Source organism: Erythrolamprus reginae, chromosome Z (assembly GCF_031021105.1).
Source record: "Erythrolamprus reginae isolate rEryReg1 chromosome Z, rEryReg1.hap1, whole genome shotgun sequence".
Taxonomy (NCBI): Eukaryota; Metazoa; Chordata; class Lepidosauria; order Squamata; family Dipsadidae; genus Erythrolamprus; species Erythrolamprus reginae.
In genome coordinates this window covers 53,003,790-53,025,886 of record NC_091963.1, presented here as the reverse complement: position 1 = coordinate 53,025,886, position 22,097 = coordinate 53,003,790, and the positions used below count along the sequence as shown (strand labels likewise).

Below are 22,097 nucleotides of genomic sequence, written 5' to 3'. Positions count from 1 at the left end.
TTCCAGATGTTTCCAAGCTTCTTCAAATCTTTTGTTGGGATGTCAGTGTTCTGATCCTGGCCCTCCAAACCGATCCTAATCTCAGAAATCACTTATTTTATTAAAAATCCAATTATTTATTCAGAAGCAAGCTTGCATGAATGAAAACACAAGTTTTAAACATCACAGAAGGAAACGTTATCTCTGCATAATTTACTGTAATCTATGTTCTGGGAAGAGTGCCAGAATTCATCCTTTATCTGCATTCCTGAGATAAAATTCAATTCTTTTCACTTTTAAGCATAAATCTTCTTACCAAAGCATTTCTCAGCACAGTGTTCAACAAGGATGACAGGTTTGAAGCAAGAATCATGGTTTTAAAGCTTTGTTCCAGCACACCCACATTTTTACGTCTCTTCCAAAGAATGGCTTGAGACTCTATGCCACCTTTCCCACAATCCCATTCCTTTATATTGCCTGGAAGTGACATCACACCTCAAAGAGCTAAGGCTGTGAATTAATACCTTTTACTCTAGAGCTCCTCTCACCTTCAAAGCATTCTTCGATAGCAAGGATTTATCCAATTATTTTCCACTAACATGTCTTCCTCACTGTCTGACTGGGACTACTCACCCAATGTCACATCAGCTCCCTCAGGCTCACTCAAGTCACTTTCTGCCTCACTCTCTGCTTCAACTGGCAAACCCCTTGATCCAGGGTATCCAGAGGGGCCTGGTTCATCCTCTTCAGAATCTGACATGCCCTAGGGTAGAGAAGGAGCACTCACAACAGTCGGCGCCATATCTTTATCTGCTCAGGAATGGCAGCCTAGCTGATTTCACATTGCTGCCAGTAGAGATCAGGCCACTTTGTCTGAGGGGTATGCTGACACCAAAGCAGGCTCTCAATAGTGACCATCTTCACCAGGGAGGATCTGGCCTGGTTCCATAGGAACCAGGATCCCCGGGCAACAGGGATTTGGAGCTCCTCATGGGTAAAAGGGAACTCTGTGCCACTGTGGCCATTGGCCCCGCCCCTCTCCAAGCACATCCCATTCTTGCTCACCCTCCAAAAGTAGGGTATGAAATTTATTTATTTATTTATTTATTATTTGTTTGTTTGAATTTCTAAGCTGCCCTTCTCCAGTAGACTTGGGACAGCATACAAGAGAAGCAGACGGTCCAGTACCTAATCTGGTCCTAAGCCATATAGGGCTTTACAGGTAATAACCAACTCTTTAAATTGCATTTGGAGACCAATTGGTAGCCAATGAAGCTCACAGAGTGATGGTGAAATATGGGTATAACTTGGTAGACCCATAATGGCTTGGGCAGCTGCATTTTTGGGGTTTGGGGTGGGGGGCATAATTTTTTTATTTTTTTCCTCCATACAAACTTTTTTCAATACATTTCAAAATATTTTCATATTACAATAAAAACAGTATCAAGTTAGTAAAACATATAATTGCCCTCAAAAAATTACTGGCTCCAAATTAATTAATTCTGGTATTCATCAAACCTCCCAACCTTGACCTTTAATTTCGTCATCTAGATAGCCAATTTTCTTCTAATTAAATTCTACATTGATTTCCTTTAATCTTATTAAGGTAATTTCATCTTCCTCTTGCAAGTTCAAATAAGCCATTATGCCTACTCCCCCTTCTTATACATTCTCCTTAAATTAACTAAAACCTCTTATGCTACCTCTTCCTAGCTAAAATAAAAAAGACATAAACTAAAAAAAGGAAAGAAAATATAATGATAAGAAAAAACGAAAAAACAACTGAACATTATTACTATTAAAATTAAAAAGAAATCTTTTTTATCATAAATCTTTTACAATTATTATTCATCTAGATTTTCTGTACAATTCTATACTTCTAATACAATTTTATGAATGCATACATCATATCTTAAAGCAATACTTAAATATATCTAATTACATTCTTCCATCAACAATTCATATTTAATAATCATACTTCCTCAAATTGCCGTCCTCTTGCCAAATCCTAATTATTTTCTTGTTTATCTTTTTATAACCCAATGCTTTTTCCTTTCTCTCTTTCTGCCTAAATACAAAATCTTTCAAAATTTTTCAATTTCCATCCTAATTAATAATAATAATAATAATAATTTATTAGATTTGTATGCCGCCCCTCTCCGAAGACTCGGGGCGGCTCACAACAAGCGGTAAAACAATATTGTACAGGCACAAATCTAATATTAAGAAAAAACTAAAAAACCCTATCAATTAAAAACCAAACAGCACATACATACCAAACATAAATTATAATAAGCTTGGGGGAAAGGTGTCTCAAATCCCCCATGCCTGGCGGTATAGATGGGTCTTAAGTAGTTTACGGAAGACGAGGAGGGTGGGAGCAGTTCTAATCTCCGGGGGGAGTTGATTCCAGAGGGCCGGGGCCGCCACAGAGAAGGCTCTTCCCCTGGGGCCCGCCAGACGACATTGTTTAGTCGACGGGACCCGGAGAAGGCCAACTCTGTGGGACCTTATCGGCTGCTGGGATTCGTGCGGTAGTAGGCGGTTCCGGAGGTATTCTGGTCCAATGCCATGTAGGGCTTTAAAGGTCATGACCAACACTTTGAATTGTGACCGGAAACTGATCGGCAGCCAATGCAAGCCACGGAGTGTTGTAGAAACGTGGGCGAATCTAGGAAGCCCCACGATAGCTCTCGCGGCTGCGTTCTGCACGATCTGAAGTTTCCAAACACTTTTCAAAGGTAGCCCCATGTAGAGAGCGTTGCAGTAATCGAACCTCGAGGTGATGAGGGCATGAGTGACTGTGAGCAATGACTCCCTGTCCAAATAGGGCCGCAACTGGTGCACCAGGCGAACCTGGGCAAATGCCCTCCTCGCCACAGCCGAAAGATGATGTTCCAATGTCAGCTGTGGGTCGAGGAGGACGCCCAAGTTGCGCACCCTCTCTGAGGGGGTCAGTAGTTTCCTCCCCCAGGGTAATGGACAGACACCCATCCAGGCCTCAACAGCCTCCAGGCACCGGCACATCACTTCCACTGCTTCGCTGACTGGACATGGGGTGGAGATGTACAACTGGGTATCATCCGCATATTGATGATACCTCACCCCATGCCCTTGGATGATCTCACCCAGCGGTTTCATGTAGATATTAAATAGCAGGGGGGAGAGGACCGACCCCTGAGGTACCCCACAAGGGAGAAACCTAGAGGTCGACCTCTGACCCCCCACTAACACCGACTGCGACCGACCGGAGAGGTAGGAGGAGAACCACTGGAGAACAGTGCCTCCCACTCCCAACCCCTCCAGTCGGCGCAGAAGGATACCATGGTCGATGGTATCGAAAGCTGCTGAGAGGTCAAGAAGCACCAGGACAGAGGACAAGCCCCTGTCCCGGGCCCGCCAGAGATCATCCATCAATGCGACCAAAGCAGTTTCCGTGCTGTAGCCGGGCCTGAAACCCGACTGCTGGGGACCTAGATAATCGGCTTCTTCCAAGGACCGCTGGAGCTGGAGTGCCACCACCTTCTCGACAACCTTCCCCATAAAGGGAAGGTTGGAGACTGGACGATAGTTGTTAAGTAAGGGAGGGCTTCTTGAGGAGGGGGCGCACAAGCGCTTCTTTATAGAGTGATGGAAAAACTCCCCTCCCCAAGGAAGCGTTGGTAATCTCCTGGGCCCAGCTCCGTGTCACCTCCCTGCTGGCCGAAACCAACCAAGAGGGACACGGATCCAGTAAGCAGGTGGCAGAACTCACAGCTCCAATGGCCTTGTCCACTTCATCAGGTGTCACCAAGTCAAACTCCTCCCAGACAGATGGACAAAGACGTTTAGCCCCAGTCACCTCGACTGACTCATTGTCAGCCGATACTGCTATGCAATTGGAGTCGAGTTCAGCTCGGATCCGAGCGACTTTATCAGCGAAAAACGAGTTAAATTCCTCAGCACTGCCCTGCAAGGGTTCCCCAACTCCCCCCTGATTTAGAAGGGAGCGGGTTACCCTAAACAGGGCAGCCTGGCGGGATTTCGCTGATGCAATCAAGGCGGCATGGTACGCGCATCTTGCCGCCTTGAGCGCCACTTTGTAAGTCTTAATAAAAGCTCTTACATGTGTTCGGTCGGATTCGGACTTACTCTTCCTCCATCGCTTCTCTAGACGTCTCTTCTGGCGTTTCAACTCCCGGAGCTCCTCGTTGAACCATGGAGCTCTACGGGATCTAGTGCCACAGAGAGGTCGCAGTGGCGCAATTCGGTCAAGAGCCTCCGCTGCAGCCTTGTTACAGGCCTCAGCAAGAGACTCTGCCGAGCTGTGGACGAGCGAATCTGGTAAAACCCCAAGCGCCTTCTGAAAGCCCTCAGGGTCCATCAGGCATCTGGGGCGGAACCTCCTAATCGGTTCCGCCTCCCTGTGGGGGAGGATTGGAGCCAGGAAGTTGAGCCGCAGTAGAAAATGGTCTGACCATGACAAAGGCAATGCTTCTAAGCCCCTTAGTCTCAGACCACTATTCAATTGCTCCGAGAGGAATACCAAGTCGGGTGTGTGTCCACCCTCGTGAGTCGGACCCTGAACTACTTGAGTCAGGTCCATGGCTGTCATGGTGGCCATGAACTCCTGTGCTAATCCTGAGGAACCGCCGAGCGACGGCAGATTGAAGTCCTCCAGGACAATAAGTCCGGGGAACTCCACCGCCAGCCCGGCCACCTCTTCGAGCAGCACAGGCAGGGCTGTTGACACGCAGCTGGGAGGCAGGTACGTGAGTAACAAGCCCATCTGAACCCCTAAGTCCAACTTCACAAGGAGTGACTCACAACCCGCGATCTCAGGAGCAACGAGTCTACGCAGATGGAGGCTCTCCCTGGCTACAATAGCCACTCCTCCCCCCCTTCCCTGGGGTCGAGGCTGGTGCCATATCTGAAACCCAGCTGGACATATTTCCGAGAGAGGCACCCCTCCCTCTGGGCCCAGCCAGGTTTCAGTAACACATGCCAGATCGGCCTCCTCATCCAGGATCAGATCCCGGATGAGGAGAGCTTTATTCACGACCGATCTGGCATTGAGTAGCAGCAGCTTGAGCCCAGGGCCCGGATTACACTCGTCACCAGGGCTCCGGTTTGAGCTCACGGAACCGGAACAAGGGATCGCTATTAAGCAGCGATCTCTTTTTCCTCCAGAACGGCTAGCCCCGTGACTCCCGCCATATCTACCTCTCCCCAGCAGGACCGGGATATTCTGGCCCTCTGTCACCCCAGAGAAAGATACCCCCATCCCTCCTGTCTCTCTACCGCCAGGTAGGCTAAATTCTGCATTCATGCTGACCCTATTGTTCCCACCATTCATTCGATTCATTTCATATATACCTTCCATCTGATCCCAGATATCCATCACTAAAATTACCCCCCAATAAATTAGTTAAAAAATGTATAAAAATTAAAAATACTGTAGTTAGTTAATTAAAAAATCGGAGAGGGGCGGCATACAAATCTAAGTAATAAATAAATAAATAAATAAAAAAAGTTAACCAATCAGTTATAAAATTAATCTGAGACAATTAGATAGATATAATCAATTAATATAGAACCAGTTCTTGAATAAATAGGTAAATTAAAATTCATCAGTCAATCAGCCAATCCAGAACAGGATGATAATAATGTCTTTAGTAAAATCCTTCATTAAGTCTGTTGTAGTTATAGAGCCATCCACCATCCACCTAATTCCTTTCTTTTTCTGCCCATTCCAAGGTATCAGGTCACATCTATTCTCAGTTTTATTAGTGTTTATTTTCTTATAATCATCATCAAAGATGTGGCCCTCTTCCCCCTCTTTAATCAAACCATTTTCTAAATCATTTAACTGTTGGGATCCCTTCCCGTCTTCATTCATCTCATTAAGTATAAAATCATCTAATTTATGAGACTGTCCATTTAGTAGTACTTTTATATTTTCATCATTATTTTCTGTTGAAACTGTTCAATCTGTTCAGGACTCCTCTTCTTCTCCATCACTTTCTCTATAATCTTGATTAGGCCTTCCACTTGAAAGAACAGTGTTGTTACTTCTATTTTCTTTTTTCCACTCATTAATATCTTTCAGTATATCCTTAAATACATCTCTTATTTCTTCCATCTTGTCCAAATTTAAAAATACTTTATCCAGCTGTCAAATTTATCTTTAAATAGTCTAAAAAATCAAGATATCTCAAACAAATCAAGCTGTTTTCTCCTCCTTTCAAGTTCAAATATAGTTCAAGTCAAGAATGTCTTCTTCCAATTCCCAGCTTCTCTTTAGAAACATAGAAACATAGAACACTGATGGCTGAAAAAGACCTCATGGTCCATCTAGTCTGCCCATATACTATTTCCTGTATTTTATCTTTATTACTTGTTATAGAAACAATCTGCCCAATTCCATTGAATCAAGGTCATATTCAGTGAATTACAAATCCAACCAAATAATGCCTCAACTTCACCAGCACATGTCCCCAATACAAAATCTCACTGTTACTTTTGATTCTTTTAACTTCTTTTAAAATCTCTTAAATTTAAATTCTAATAGTCTCAAAAATCAAATTTTAACTCCAGACTTCCAAAAGCCAACCAAATATATAGTTCTTGGATTTTAATTAATTTTTAAAATCCATTTAATGCTGATTAAACTGTCCTCTAATAGTCTGGCTGCTTCCACACTTCCACTCTAGTTTATCTTCCAAAAAAGAATTTATAAATTCAGTAACAAGGTTTCTCTCCAGCATAGTAGCTTACCGTTTCTTCCCAATTCTCTTTTTCCTTGACCTCCAGCACAAAAACTTATGTTTCTTCTCCTTCCAGATGACTTCCGACGCTTTCATTTCTCTCTTTCAAGTAAGTAGTCAGCACAACTATTGCGACCAAGGTCATTTCACCTACTGCTGGTCGAGATCAGCAGACAGCCCACTGTGGGATATGCCAACCCCAAAAATGGCAGGCGACCAAGACCCCTTCTTCATCCAGCAGTTTCATGTAGATGTTAAACAGCAGGGAAGAGAGATCTGATGCCTGAGGGAAGAGAGAATTGACCACTGAGGCACTCCACCAGGAAGGGGTCCAGGAGCCGACCTCTGACCTCCCACCAACACCAACCACAACCAACCAGAGAGGTAGGAGAACCACCATAATACGGTGCCTCCCACTCCCAATCCCTCCAGTTGGCACAGAAGGATATGATGATGGTATCGAAAGCTGCTGAGAGGTCAAGAAGCACCAGGATAGAGGAATAACCTCTATCCCAGGCCTGCCAGAGATAATCCATCAGCGCAACCAAAGCAATTTTGGTGCTATAGATGGGCCTGAAACTGGACTGGTAAGGGTCAAGATAATTGGCTTTATCCAAGGACCAGAGGAATTGGAGCACCATCATCTTCTCAACAACCTTCCCTAGAAAGGGAAAGTTGGAGACAGGACTATAGTTGTTCAAAATAACCCCTCCATCATAAGCATTGGTCACTACCTGGATCCAGCCTCATATCACCTCCCTGCTGGTTGAGGCCAGCCAGGAGGAACACGGGTCCAATAAATAAGCAGAGGAGTTCATAGCTCTCATGACCTTGCCCACTTCAACAGGTGTCACCAGTTCAAACTCTTCCCACAAAACTGAACTAAGATGGGTCCCTGTCACTTCACCTCAGTCGATACTTCCCAGTCAGAGTCCAGGTTCATCCAGATCTGAGCGACTTTATCCATAAAAATCTTATTAAAATCCTCAACTCTACCCTGCGAGGGTTCCTCCACCCCACCCCTCCCCCCATGTTAAGGAGGGAGCGAGTCACCCTAAACAGGGCAGCTGGGTGAGATTCCATGGATGCAATCAAGGCAGAAAGATGCTAATATTTTGCTTGATCCCCACTAGCTAAATCATAATACAAGATCTTAACAGTTTCTGGTCAGATCTAGATTTAGTGATCATCCAATAATGCTCTTCTGGGGTTTTATCCCCCTGAGTTCCTTGGAGAACCAAGGAGATCTCCTGAGTTTACTGCCACAGAGAGATTGCAAAGGCGCAATCTGGTCCAGAACCACCATTGCGGCTATGTTTCAGGCCATTGCCATGGACTCTGCTGAATTGTGTGTAAGCAAATCTAGTATTTCCCCAAGTGCTGCCTAAAACCCTTCTGGGTCCATTTGGCGTCTGGGGCGGAACCACCTAATTGGCTCTGCCTCCCTGCGAGGGAGGATTGCAGCCTTGAAATCAAGCCATAGCAGAAAATGATCTGACCATGACAAGGGCAAGGTGTCTAAGCCCCTTAAATTCAGATCATTGCTCAACTGCCTCGAGAGAAATAAGATGTTGAGTGTGTGTCCCCCATTATGAGCCAGACTCTGTATTCAGCGGAGGGTTGCCAACAACTGGCACTCCCAGCAGTGGATTCAGGCACATGTGTCCAGAGCACATGTATGGTCCTGCCCATGCAAGATTCAGCTTTTGTGCATGCACCCAAAACCAAATCTCACACAAGGATGCTTGCGCATGTGAGATTTCAGTGATTTGCAATTATTTCTTTGCTTCTGCATCAATGTTCCCTCTATTTTTTTTTCAGTGTGGGCGGAAAAGTGTAAAGTCTGAGTGGCATGTTTTCATGCGTGGGCGTGGATCGGTTAGAAACAAAAGGGGGTCACATGATCTCAGGACACATAGCAACGGTCATAAACATGAAACGGCAGCCAAGTTTTGATCCTGCAATCATCAGGCTGCTGCGAAAGTCCTAAGTGTGTAAAAGGGGCATAAGTCACTTTTTTCAGGGCCATTGTGACTTTGAACAGTCAGTAAATGAACCATTGTAAGTCGAGGACAACCTGCCTTCCCCCCTAGATGTTTTCTGTGGAGCTTCAAAATGGACTCCTGATCTGCTGATCTGCTTCTAAAACAGTGCACTGGTCAGATAGATAATTCTTGACTTCTGTTCTGATCCCAATGGAGGCCAACATTTCTATCTCCTGGGTAAGACGGTTATTAAGTGAGTTCTGCCTCACTATACCACCTTTCTTGCCACAGTCGTTAAGTGAATCCCTACAGCTGCTTGTCAGAAGATTCCAAAAGATATTCATAAAACCCTGGGACATGGCCACCATCAAAACTAACTTGTCAAGTGTCCAAAGTTTGATCCAATAACAGCTTTATTTTTCTAACAAAGTCCTTCCTTCCTAGAAGGAGGAATAGAAAGAATAAAATGGAAAAGGGGATAAAAAGGGGATACAAAAAAATAAAAAAGTGTTTGGCTCAAAGTTCTGCTCAGATTAAAGAAATTGGAGTTTGAGAAGGGTTGATTAAGCTTGGGGTATTGTTTGTTTGCTCTTTTTTTTAACTTTAATTATTTTTTCTATTTAGATATATGAATTTAGGAATTGCTGATCTGTTTTAATACAGTTAGAAGTACAGTATTGTTTATAATAAGATATGTAGTAGGTGATACTGATTTGGATTAATGCATTGTTTTTAATTTTCTTTTGTTAAATTCTGATTGGCTATACAAGGTTTTCTTGGTTTATAGAAAAATGTATAAAGAAAGAAGGAAGCACAGTTAGAAATATAATGGGTGTTGTACTTTGTGAAGGAACATTAATGAGGGAATTAACATTAATGACAAAATTAGAAAAAAAATGTTTGCAACTTTTTTGATTATTGATGTTAGTTACTAACAAAATACTGCATTTTATTCATGGAAAATTAGATGGTATACTGTATTGTTTGAATATATGTTAAGAGAAAAGTAAAAAAATACCTCCCCCCCAAAAGTCTTTCCTTCCTCTGTCCATCCATTCATTTCATTCTTCCTCCTTCCTTCCCTGTTCTCTTCATTTCTCCTTCCTTCCTTCCCTCAACTCCCCACTGTCTACCTACCATGGATGGTGATGGATCTGTGCTGGAATTGGAAAGTGCTGCGCAGAGGTCTCAAACCTCCTGCGCTATAGCACACAGCACAGCTTAGGGGGAACAATATTCTGCATATGCACAGATGCAAAAAATTTGGCAAAAATCTATGAAATCTCACTCATGCAAGCATTCTCATGCAAGATTTGGCTTTGGGTGTTAGCTATCTATCTATCTATCTATCTATCTATCTATCTATCTATCTATTTATTGTATTTCTATACTGCCCCTCTCCATAGACTCAGGGCGGCTTACAACATATTAAAAAACCAGTAAAATTGTAAATTACAATAAAATTGGGTGCACATCCTGATTTTTCCTACTGGGACAGAACATCTGACCATTCCAGATGCTGCCCATCACGGCCTGTATTGCCTGGGCTATGGGCTCCTGTGCCAACTCAGAGGATTCACTGAGTGATAGTGTATTAAAGTCCCCCAAGACTAACAGTTTGGGGGACTCGACCGCCAACTTCCTTGAGTAGCACAGGCAGGGCTGTTGCCACACAGCTTGGAGGTAGGTACATTAGCAACAAGCCCACCTGAGCCCGTAGGTTCAACTTCATAAAAAGAGATTCATAACCATCTATCTCAGGTGCAGCGAGCCTGTGTAGGCTGAAGGTTTTCTGAGCTATAATTTCAACCCCTTCCCTGTGTTCTTGGCTGATGCCACACCTGAAACCTGACCGGGCACATCTCTGAGAGGGGAACACCTCCCTCGGGACAAAGCCAGGTCTCAGACACACATGCCAGGTTGGCTTCCTCATCTGACAGTAAATCCCAGTTAAGGAGAGCTTTATTCATAACCGACCTTGCATTGAGCAGTAGCAGCCTGAGCCTAGGGTCCAGATTTCGCTTATCACCAGCACCATCGGTTGAGCTGGATGACCCGAGGGGCCATAACAAGGAATCACTTTCAGACAGTGAGTCCCAATTCCCCATGAGTGGCCTACCCCCCGACTCCTGCCATACCTGCCTCTCTCAGTCAAGACCAGTATGCTCCGGCCCTCTCCCAATCCAGAGATAGCTCCCCCCATCTGATGGCCATCCTCAGCAAGGCTGTTATCATTCCATTCAACCTCTCAATCATACACATACCCCAAACACACCCCATCTAATTTAAAATTCTCTCCCTAGTTAATAATACAATAATATAAAACCATAATTAATTTAAATCAGGGTATATTGTTGTTGTTGTTGTTGTTGTTTTGTTGTTGTTGTTGTTGTTGTTGTTATTATTATTATTATTATTATTATTATTATTAATTAGACTTATATGCCGCCCTTCTCCAAGGACTCAGGGCCATATAAGATGGTATGAGTTCTCCTAACCAGCTAAGTAAAGTCTCCTGTTCTTCTAGATACATGAATTGTTCAATTGTCCTTCTTTCTACAAGTCCTGAGCCCAAACTAGTCTTGTGCTCTCCTAAAGGGGAGCAGTTCTTACATAGAGAAGCCTGCATCTGCCCTCCATTGGCTCCTTCTATTACAATGTCACCAAGAGATGTAGTAGTGGGCACTAGGATCCTCAGTCCTGGTATCCACAAATTCCTTGCTCATTCACCCAAGCAAGGGGTCACTGCCATCATGCAGTTTTCCTAATGTGCTCCATACAAGATGAAGGATCAGGGGTGTCGAGATGTCATTTGCAGCGCTGGCTGGTCCCACCAGCCAGCACCTTTGGCTTTGTTCTATCACAGGATTCAGTACTAAGCACTCCAGCCACTCCTTTGTTTTGCCTCCAGTGCTGGCCCCTCTCACCAGCTAGCATTCATGGCTCCACACCAGAAAGCTTCTGCTTGGGGCATCCCACTCACACCCGGCGTCTCAGCTTTCTCCCCTCAATGCCGACCACTCATGACAGTCCCTTCGACCATTCTCCTGCTCTGTGTACTCCTTGGTATTGGCTGCTTCCATCAGCCGACACCCTCAGCTCCATCTGGCAGTTACGGCCCACTCCAACCGCTGCTCTCTGCCGCCTCGGCGCCAGTCATTCTCACCCATCGGTGTCTTTGGCATTGTTCAGAAGAATCTTGAATGAGGCATGCTTTTAAGAATAGTTGTTGTCAGGTGTTGGTGAATGCTGGTATGTCACCCAAAACATCATAGTGTTTCATCTTTGACATGCATGATACGAGTTTGCAATCACTGCCCTAAACATATACCAAAGTGTTTATGTTAAGCAGCTGTTTATAATGATGGTTAGAACAAAAAGAGGATAAGCAAAACTGAAAATCAAATATCCATATTAACAAAAGGAATACACCCTATTTTTATTATAGTATTATTATAGTTATAGGGACAGGTAATGTGCTCTAAAATGTTCTCAAATGATAACACATTATGTTGCATGATACATATATTGGAAAATGATTAACAATATATTGCTGAAAGAAAATAATAATTTGGACTAATACAAGCTTGAAAAGTAACATTGTTTCTTTGACTATACATTAGAAACTCTGCTCCAAATTACATAAAATAATGGTGGACAATTTTGTTTATGGGCAGTGACAATAGTTTTTTCAGCCTTAAAAATATAGAGCTTTAAAGATTGATGTGTCAATGTCACTGACTGAAGAATCCCTTGCCTTAAAGCACATGTTTTGCAAATTGTGCTGCCCTATTTCTGAAATATGCTGGTTTGCCAACACTGCTCTAAATCTTACCCTAAGTGGATAGTTCTGTTATCATCATCTAACAGATTAAAATGTTTCTCTAGATGTTACTCATCATAATCATTCCCTCTTTTTTTCAAAATCCAATATATTTAAATCTTAACTTCTGGTATGTTTTAACTAGCGCTACCTCCTTATCCTAGTTTCATCTCCCGGGACGAATCAATTCAATTTTATTTCAAAATATTGCTATAGCTAAATTACTCAAATAGTTGTTATTTCTTGTGTTTCTTAATTTTGGGTCTCATTGCTTCTTCTTCTTTGATACCTTAACTCATCTTCATTTCCCCCCTTTTCTTTATAACCCCCCAACCCTCCCCCCAAAATACAGCTTTCACTTTATCTTGTGGTCTAATATTAACAATACTGTTCTTTTGTATCTTAATTTACAACAGTATCATTTATATCATCATAATTCTTACATTGTGGTTTACTCACACTTATAAATTGTAGAATATTCAAATCTTTTATCAGGAAAACTTTATACTTTATATGTGAAAGCCGATGTCTTAGAAGAACTTGAACGATTAAAGATAAATAAGGAAATGGGTCCAGATGTCATCCACCCCAGAGTTCTTAAAGAACTCAGATTTGTTATTGCTACCCCCCTGACTGATTTGTTTAACCAATCCCTGTTAACAGGAGATGTTCCTGAGGATTGGAGAATGGCCAGTGTTGTGCCTATCCACAAGAAGGGCAGTAGAGAAGAAGCTGGTAACTACAGGCCAGTTAGCTTGACATCAGTTATAGTTAAAATGATGGAGACTCTACTCAAAAAGAGGATAAATCAGCACCTAAAAAACAATAACTTATTGGACCCAAATCAGCATGGCATTACTGAAGGCAAATCATGTCAGACTAATCTCATTGATTTCTTGGACTATGTCACAAAGGTGTTGGATGAAGGTGGTGCCGTGGATATTGCCTATCTGGACTTCAGCAAAGCCTTTGATACAGTGCCACATAAAGAGCTGATAGATAAATTAATGAAGATTGAACTTAATTCCTGGATAGTTCAGTGGATTTCAAGCTGGCTGAAGGATAGACATCAGAGAGTTATTGTTAATGGCGAGTATTCTGAACAGAGACAGGTTACAAGCGGTGTGCCACAAGGGTCTGTTCTGGGTCCTATTCTTTTTAATATGTTTGTGAGTGACATAGGGGAAGGTTTGGTAGGGAAGGTTTGCCTATTTGCCGATTACTCTAAAGTGTGCAATAGGGTTGATATTCCTGGAGGCGTCTATAATATGTTAAATGATTTAGCTTTACTAGATAAATGGTCAAAGCAATGGAAATTGCAGTTTAATGTTTCCAAATGTAAAATAATGCACTTGGGGAAAAGGAATCCTCAACCTGAGTATTGTATTGGCAGTTCTGTGTTAGCAAAAACTTCAGAAGAGAAGGATTTAGGGGTAGTGATTTCTGACAGTCTCAAAATGGGTGAGCAGTGTGGTCGGGCGGTAGGAAAAGCAAGTAGGATGCTTGGCTGCATAGCTAGAGGTATAACAAGCAGGAAGAAGGAGATTGTGATCCCGCTATATAGAGCGCTGGTGAGACCACATTTGGAATACCGTGTTCAGTTCTGCAGACCTCACCTACAAAAAGATATTGACAAAATTGAACAGGTCCAAAGACAGGCTACAAGAATGGTGGAAGGTCTTAAGCATAAAACGTATCAGGAAAGACTTAATGAACTCAATCTGTATAGTCTGGAGGACAGAAGGAAAAGGTGGGACATGATTGAAACATTTAAATATGTTAAACGGTTAAATAAGGTTCAGGAGGGAAGTGTTTTTAATAGGAAAGTGAACACAAGAACAAGGGGACACAATCTGAAGTTAGTTGGGGGAAAGATCAAAAGCAACATGAGAAAATATTATTTTACTGAAAGAGTAGTAGATCCTTGGAACAAACTTCCAGCAGACGTGGTTAGTAAATCCACAGTAACTGAATTTAAACATGCCTGGGATAAACATAGATCCATCCTAAGATAAAATACAAAAAATAGTATAAGGACAGACTAGGTGGACCATGAGGTCTTTTTCTGCCGTCAGTCTTCTATGTTTCTGTTTGTGAACACATTGACTGTTCAATTTATGCTTACTTCCAATAATTGTATTGTAAATTCCCTGAGTAGACATCTGCTATAAAATAAAAGATTAACAATGTTTTATACCCTATTACTAAAATCTAAACAAAAGTGAAAAATAAAATAGAAAATACATATGATCATATTATTATTTATTCATTAATTTGATTGAATTAAGTCAAATTCATAAATCATTGACATTATAACCAACTTATACAGCAATAATAGCTTAACACTTTTACTTTATTCCATCAATTAAATTAGAAACTTCATTTAGAACAGCTAATCTTTCAACTCAATAATCACTATTCATATACCATAATAATGTTATAAGATAACAAGTAAAAAGGAGGAATAAACAAAAAGAAGAAAAAAAAGAAGCCATTCCTTTTTTAATTAAATCCTCCATTTTCATGTTTTCATCCCACTTTTTTAAACTCTTTCCTCCCATTTTCTTCTTTTTGTGTTTATAACTCTATCTTCTTTCTCCCCAAGCCTTTTCCTTCTTCCAACAGCCGGTTCTTCAAATTGCTCATAAAACTAACATATAGTTCTCCTGAATTGGTGCGAAATGGCAGGAACCCACTACTGATTCAACTACAATTCATCCATCCATCCGAATTTCATTGAATTCTGATAATTTAAAGATCTTTATATTCTAATGGTTATATAAGATTATAACACAAAAGTCAAATAATTTATTTTACATTTCTAATATGATACACAAAGTCGGAGTCATTTTGACATCTTAACAGATCCATATTCATTTATCTAAAAGAATGTTCTACTGAACCTGCTAGCCTTAAAGTAGATACGCATAAGGTTGTATTGTTAGAATGTATAACTTTTTTAAATTAAAAAGGCTTTTATAGATTAATTCTTGCTTTATGTTCCTAGAAATATGCTAATTTATGTCAATATATATTATTAATACCATTGTCTTGGTGTTTTTAACAATGTGATTTTTTCTTAACAGCCCTGAAAATGAGTCATGTGTGAAAATAGACATTGAAAAAACCTCTGAAATAAAGTATGTCGATGCTGAAACCTCATTATAGAGGTAAAACAATGATATTATTTTATGGAATATATTTAAAGACAGTAACTTTACAGCTTCTTTTAAGTACTAGGTACTTATGTGAACAACAATGAAATTTTCCATCAAGAAATGCCTATCACAGTGAAAATATTTATTTTAGTGGAATGTTTGTTTCAATTTTTAAATAGGAAAAATATTTTTTTTAGTTATCAGAAAGTCAAAGATCATATTTAACTATAAATTATTGGTTTGCATTATATCTGTGATATTTTTATATAATTTTAAATACAAATGTCCTATTATCAGGCTTTTGCTAGTTGGGATTTTGCAAATGTTATGCCAGTTCATAAGAACAAATCATACGTATGCAATGTAGTGAATTGTGGTATGTCAGCCTTTATTTCATATTATTTTACGGATTAATTAATTATATTTGTATATGAATTATTTTCTGTTGTACTGTTAAACATGGTTGTATTGCATTTTTAAAGAAAATAAGTTTTATATGTAGTAATCAACTTCTCAGTTTTATTTTTTAATTCACCAAGCACAAGAGCAGATTATACTGAAAGAATAAAGCAGTTTTTTAATATAGAACTCTAGATTGGCATTTATTTGGACTGTCTTTCAATAAGATTAAACATGATTATGGTTCTCTTTTTTTAAGATAAGTTTTAATTTTTTCCAGGACATCATAGAAATATATTCTAGAGAGTGGGGGGATTTGATGATTGGTAATTGTAGGAGAGGGAAGAAATTTATATCACATAAATGGAAAATTTCTAGTAGTAATGTATTAGAACATCTGGATTTACATTAAGAGTTGACTTTTCTTATACTTTATTGCTACTAGACATTGAAAATAAATTTATATAGGTTCTTGAATCCATCATTTCAATATTCAGTTCCCCAAAATAAAACCAGAATTGCTTTAAAATTATGGTAAGTTTTAAAAAATGTTTTCCGAAGCATTTTTGTCTTAGATCAACAAAAGCATTTCTACAAAATGCTGGGTGCAACTGAGTTTTATGTGTATAAAGTTTAAGCCCTGTGGCTTTTTCTATTATAGATTTCAGTACACCATAAATGCCACTGAAATGAGTCAGGTTTGATTGTGCTTAAATAGTACCTGTTTACCAATTTTATAGTAAGACATATAATAAAATTCTCTAAGATTTTAAGTTTTTTAGATCAGTTCTGAAGAGAAACATTTTAATGTAAACATCAATTTTAATATGGCTATGTAAAAACTGTAATGAAAAAACACATAACTTAATTTTAAACTGAAACTGAAGATTCTTTGATTTACAATGCATCAAAGATTTTTCTTTTTAATCTTAAGAGTGTAGAAAAGGCATTGCAATGTGTAAGCATCCCAATATAATTGAACTTAATTTTTTTGACAGCAAGTAAGGGATGCAAGATTTGTAGTTCCATTTGGTAACATGTAGTATTCAAGCAAATTCTTGTTTTTGGTAACATTTAGAATTCAAGCAAATTCTTGAATAAAGTAAAAGCAATTTGTGGATTTTACTTGAAACAAGTGAAAGCAATGCAAATAAAATTAGCAATTTGTCAAAAAGGGCCCAATCATTCTCAGAAATGATCAGATGTAAAACTGAGCAAAGAAAAAAAATTGTATGCAAGTACAGTGGTACCTCTACCCAAGAAGGCCTCTACTTAAGAACTTTTGTAGATAAGAACCGGGTGCTCAAGATTTTTTTGCCTCTTCTTAATAAGCATTTTCTACTTAAGAACCCGAGGCTGGAAAAAATTCCCAGGAAATTTGGGAGCGGCACAAAGGCCCGGCCAGTTTTCTGCCATTCCCCCTTTAATCCCGTCCATCTTGGGCTTTTCTGAGCTGCCAGTGGAGCCTTTCAGTGGCACTTAAGGAGGCTTTGGCAGTCCAGAGCGAACAAAGCATTTTCCTTTCTCTGGGCGCTTGGAGAAGGAATAAACCTCTGCCAGCACCCAGAGAAAAGAAACGTTCCCTTCACTGTGGGCAGCCCGGAGCAAACGGAGCGCTTTCCTTTCTCTGGGCGCTTGGAAAGGGAATAAACCACTTTGCTGTGGTGATTCCCTCGCACTGCCTCCCATACACCTGGCACAAGGTTGCCTCCTGGAGCGTCTGGGTGCAGAAAGGCAAAAGGGGCACTTCGCCCTGGCCGGATCAACTCGGCTTCAGCCAAACGGAGGAGTCACCACAGTGAAAGAAAGGCGCCGGCTACAAAGCAAACAAGCAAGAGGAGAAGGGAGCCATTCAACACGGGAAGGAAGAGGAAGCAGGTAGCAGCAGCAGCAGCTACTTCTCGGTCAAAGGAGCAGGAGGTTCCCCCCTCTTGCCCGCTTGGGTTTCTCTCTCTGGCAGCCTTGCACCGGGTGTATCAGAGGCGCATGCTTCTCTTCGCCACCTCAGAGTCCCTCTTTTTTTAAAAAAACCTTAAAGTTTTGTATTTTTTTTATTCTTCTCACCTCACATTCTTCCTTCGGCAGCGACTGTCCTCCTCTTCTTTTTCCTCCACCTCCCACCCAAATTCCCAGCTTTTATTTCTTTCCTAATGAGTTTGCACGCATTATTTGCTTTTACATTGATTCCTTTGGGAAAAATTGCTTCTACTTACAAACTTTTCTACTTAAGAACCTGGTGACGGAATGAATTAAGTTATTAAATAGAGGTACCACTGTATCTTAAAATGAAATGCCTAAAAACTATCAAATTAATATATTTTAGGTTTGATATGACATATTGGAAAAGGCAGGGAGAAGCCTCCATGGGGCTCTCTAGGAATCTCCTGAGAGCAAACAGGGCCTCCATCCTCCCTGTGGTTTCCCCAATTGCACACATTATTTGCTTTTACATTGATTCCTATGGGAACAATTTCTTCTTCTTACAAACTTTTATACTTAACAACCTGGTCACGGAATGAATTAAGTTCTTAAGTAGAGGTACCACTGTATCTTAAAATGAGAATCTGATGCCTAAAAACTATCAAATTAATATATTTTGGGTTTGATATGACATATTGGAAACAAGATAATATTATCATTCCTGAGTGCTCGCACAGCATGTGCCTTAGGATTTTTTTAAATATGAATTTTTTATTTAAAAATCATATTTGTTTGTATCCCATAAATACAAGTATTTTTGAAATTAAGTTTCAAATTTGTTACTAAGCGTAGGCAAGCGAATCATGTTCATTAGAATTGACAGCATTCCAAATTAATTATGCTTATCATTTGTTATTATGAATATTTGTGTTCAGAGTCATGTATAGAAATTTACAAAGACTTAAATAGATTGTTTTGAATTTTAACCCTTTGTTTTCAAATGCTTGAAATTCAAAAACTCTGTTGTTCAATGCCAAAGGGTTAATAACTTAATTTAAATAAATATCTGAAAACTATTAAAAATCATTATTTATTTGCTAATTATATAAAATAATTCCTAATAACAGAAATAACATGACTTTCAGCGTAGTTTATATTATTTGTTGAAATACTGCTTATTAATTCATTATTACATATTTTAGTTTTTTGATAGCAAATGTCCAAATATGATATTTAAGATTCCAGGGCTAATTTATAATTTGCTGCTTATTGTGTGTTGTAAAACATTATTTCTTTTTCCGTAAATAAAATTATAGTAGTAAAGCCAAACCATAAATGATATAACTTTTATTGTATGTAAATATAAATATTACCCTAAAAGCTATAAATGAGTAAAATTACTGATTCCTGATTCACCTGAGGGTGAAATTTAGTTATAGCCAGTATATTCCTACTATGAGACTACTAGTCCCACTAAGTGACTGTTTTCTAAATAGAAATTGATTTAGTGGCAATAACTGCAGAACAATCCCAGGAAATGTACTTTTTGTGTTAAGACAACACATTTTCAGTCCAGAATATCTGAATTTTAATTCTCTATAAATATCTTATTTAAAATAGCTTAATGTCATAAACAAATACAAATCTTTTTTCATGAGTTTGTGGGAACTCATGAACCCATATATACATATACATACACATATACATATACTTGCTTAGTTTCCATATTCTACACTATTAACTATATTAAAAACAAATTATTCAGTTTTTCAAGGCAATCAATAAAATATGTAAGATAGTGTTCAATGAATGTACATTACCTTAGCATCAGATATGATATTTTCTCTCTTTTGCTTCAGTTCAGTTTATTTCTGTGTCTTATAAACAGTGTTGTTTGGTAAAAATTCCAATTATAATTGTAATGCCAGATAACTGTGGTACATTACAAATATTCATGGGTCTTCATTGCTTAAAAGAGTTTGTTAATTAATTGTGTTATGTCAATTGTGCATGTTGGTCATTGGGTAAAATGTATTGAATGTTATTTTGTGTGTGTGTGTGTGTGTGTGTGTGTGTGTGTGTGTGTGTGTATATATATATATATATATATATATATATATATATATATATAATGTAATGGTTGTTAGAATGATTAATAGAAGTTGCATGTGTTACTTAGCACATGTTACTTAGCACAATTACTATGAAGAACCCTTTAATTTCATGAAGGGATGTATAACGTCTACAGATACTAATATTATTACAAATGTGTCCTGTGATTTTACTATTTTGAATTTTTAAATTACTTTTTAGAAAATTTATCAAGAACAGGAAAACAGTTATAATTAGTGTGAAAAGAAATCATATTTAGCATATATTGTCACTGTTTTACAATCTTAGAATAACTTATGCACAGGTTATTATGTACAGGTTTTTATAAATGCAGTTTATTGGTTAGCAGATGCATCCTTTGAATATTTCCCTTTTGTCACTGATACTTTGTTTTGTAAGTGTCTTCCAGTGTTCAGAGTTGCTTCCTGAACAAAACCATCTACTTTGATTTGAGATGTAATTCCATAGTATGTTCCAATTTATATAATGGTTTTCTAATCATACATCATTTTCTTACAGAATTATATTCAAAGTTACACTGTTTGAATGTAGAGATAATATTTTATTCTTTTATATAATACCAACAAAATTCTCCAGTATGTAATGGGAAAAAAATCCAATGTTTTATCATTTATTTAATGACTATTTTTTGTAATATTTAAAAATTTGAAAAAAGCAATAAAATGTTACTGCTTTTAAAGACTCGAGTTACTTTTTTTATATACATTGTACCCAGTAAGAGTCAGCAAAATTTGTTACTACCACACTATGGCCGTGACTTATTTTGTGGGTGTGGCTTGATGGTCATGTGACCAGGTGAGAATGGCTTGTCAACCATGTGACTGAGTAGGAGTGGCTTGCTGATGAGAGTGGCTTGATGATCATGTGACAGGGGGGCTTAAAGGTCATGTAACTGGCTTAAAAGTGGCCAACTTAACTGTCACTCACGTCAAGAGTTTGGGTTAGGGTGCCTGGACTCTTCTCGCCTCAAAGAGATACAATTTTCCTATCTATTTACTATTATTGAACATCCAAAATATACTATTTAATTCTATGTATATATGCTATATATGTACATATATATTACACACAGGCACACAAAAATATACATTATCTACTATATAAACCGTGTGTGTATGTACACATACACAAAGAGAGAGCTCTTCTAAAATTATACACTTTCAACCTCACTTACTGCGATAGCAAAAACACACTCAGAGTCCACTTTCTGCCACACATTTAACCATAACTAGAACATTAAACATGCTACCTAAGAATGCCTCTACTTAAGAACTTTTGTAGATAAGAACCAGGTGTTCAAGATTTTTTTGCCTTTTCTTAAGAACCACTTTCTATTTAAGAACCCGAGGCCGGAAAAATTTCCCAAGAAATCTGAGAGCATCACGAAGGCCCGGCCAGTTTCCTGCCATTCCCCTTTTAATCCCAGCCATGTCGGGCTTTTTTGGGCTGCCAGCAGAGCCTTTCGGTGGTGCTTAAGGAGGCTTTGGCAATCCAGAGCGAACAAAGCATTTTCCTTTCTCTGGGTGGTTGGAGAGGGAATAAACCTCTGCTAAAACCCAGAAAAAAGAAACGCTCCCTTCGGTCTGGGCAGCCCAGAGCAAACGGAGTGTTTTCCTTTCTCTGGCCACTTGGAGAGGTAATAAACTACTTCACTGTGGTGATTCCTTTGCGCTGCCTCCCATACACCCAGCGCGAGGTTGCCTCCTGGAGCATCTGGGCAAAAGAGGGCACTTTGCCCCGGCCAAATCAACTCGGCTTCAGCCTCACCGAGGGGTCACCACAGTGAAAGAAAGGCACTGGCTACAAAGCGAGCGAGAAGAGAAGGGAGCCCTTCAGCATGGGAAGGAAGAGGCAGCAGGTTGCAGCAACAGCAGCCGCCTTTTGATCAAAGAAGCGGGAGGTTCCCCCCTCTTGCCTGCCTGGATTTCTCTCTCTGGTGAAGTGTATGGGAGGC

The 22,097-nt window shown here is 39.6% G+C and overlaps 1 protein-coding gene across 7 annotated transcripts in view; it reads left to right on the top strand.

The window, feature by feature from the left end:
- Positions 1–16,279, top strand: part of SLC4A7 (solute carrier family 4 member 7) — a 275,999-nt gene extending 259,720 nt beyond the window's left edge. For all 7 annotated transcript variants that reach the window (XM_070727282.1, XM_070727278.1, XM_070727280.1 and 4 more), the window contains one exon: positions 15,620–16,279. In XM_070727282.1, the coding sequence (XP_070583383.1) occupies positions 15,620–15,701 (82 nt within the window). In that variant the 3' untranslated portion in view covers positions 15,702–16,279. The remainder of the gene's footprint in view (positions 1–15,619) is intronic.
- The last annotated feature ends 5,818 nt before the right edge of the window (positions 16,280–22,097 follow it).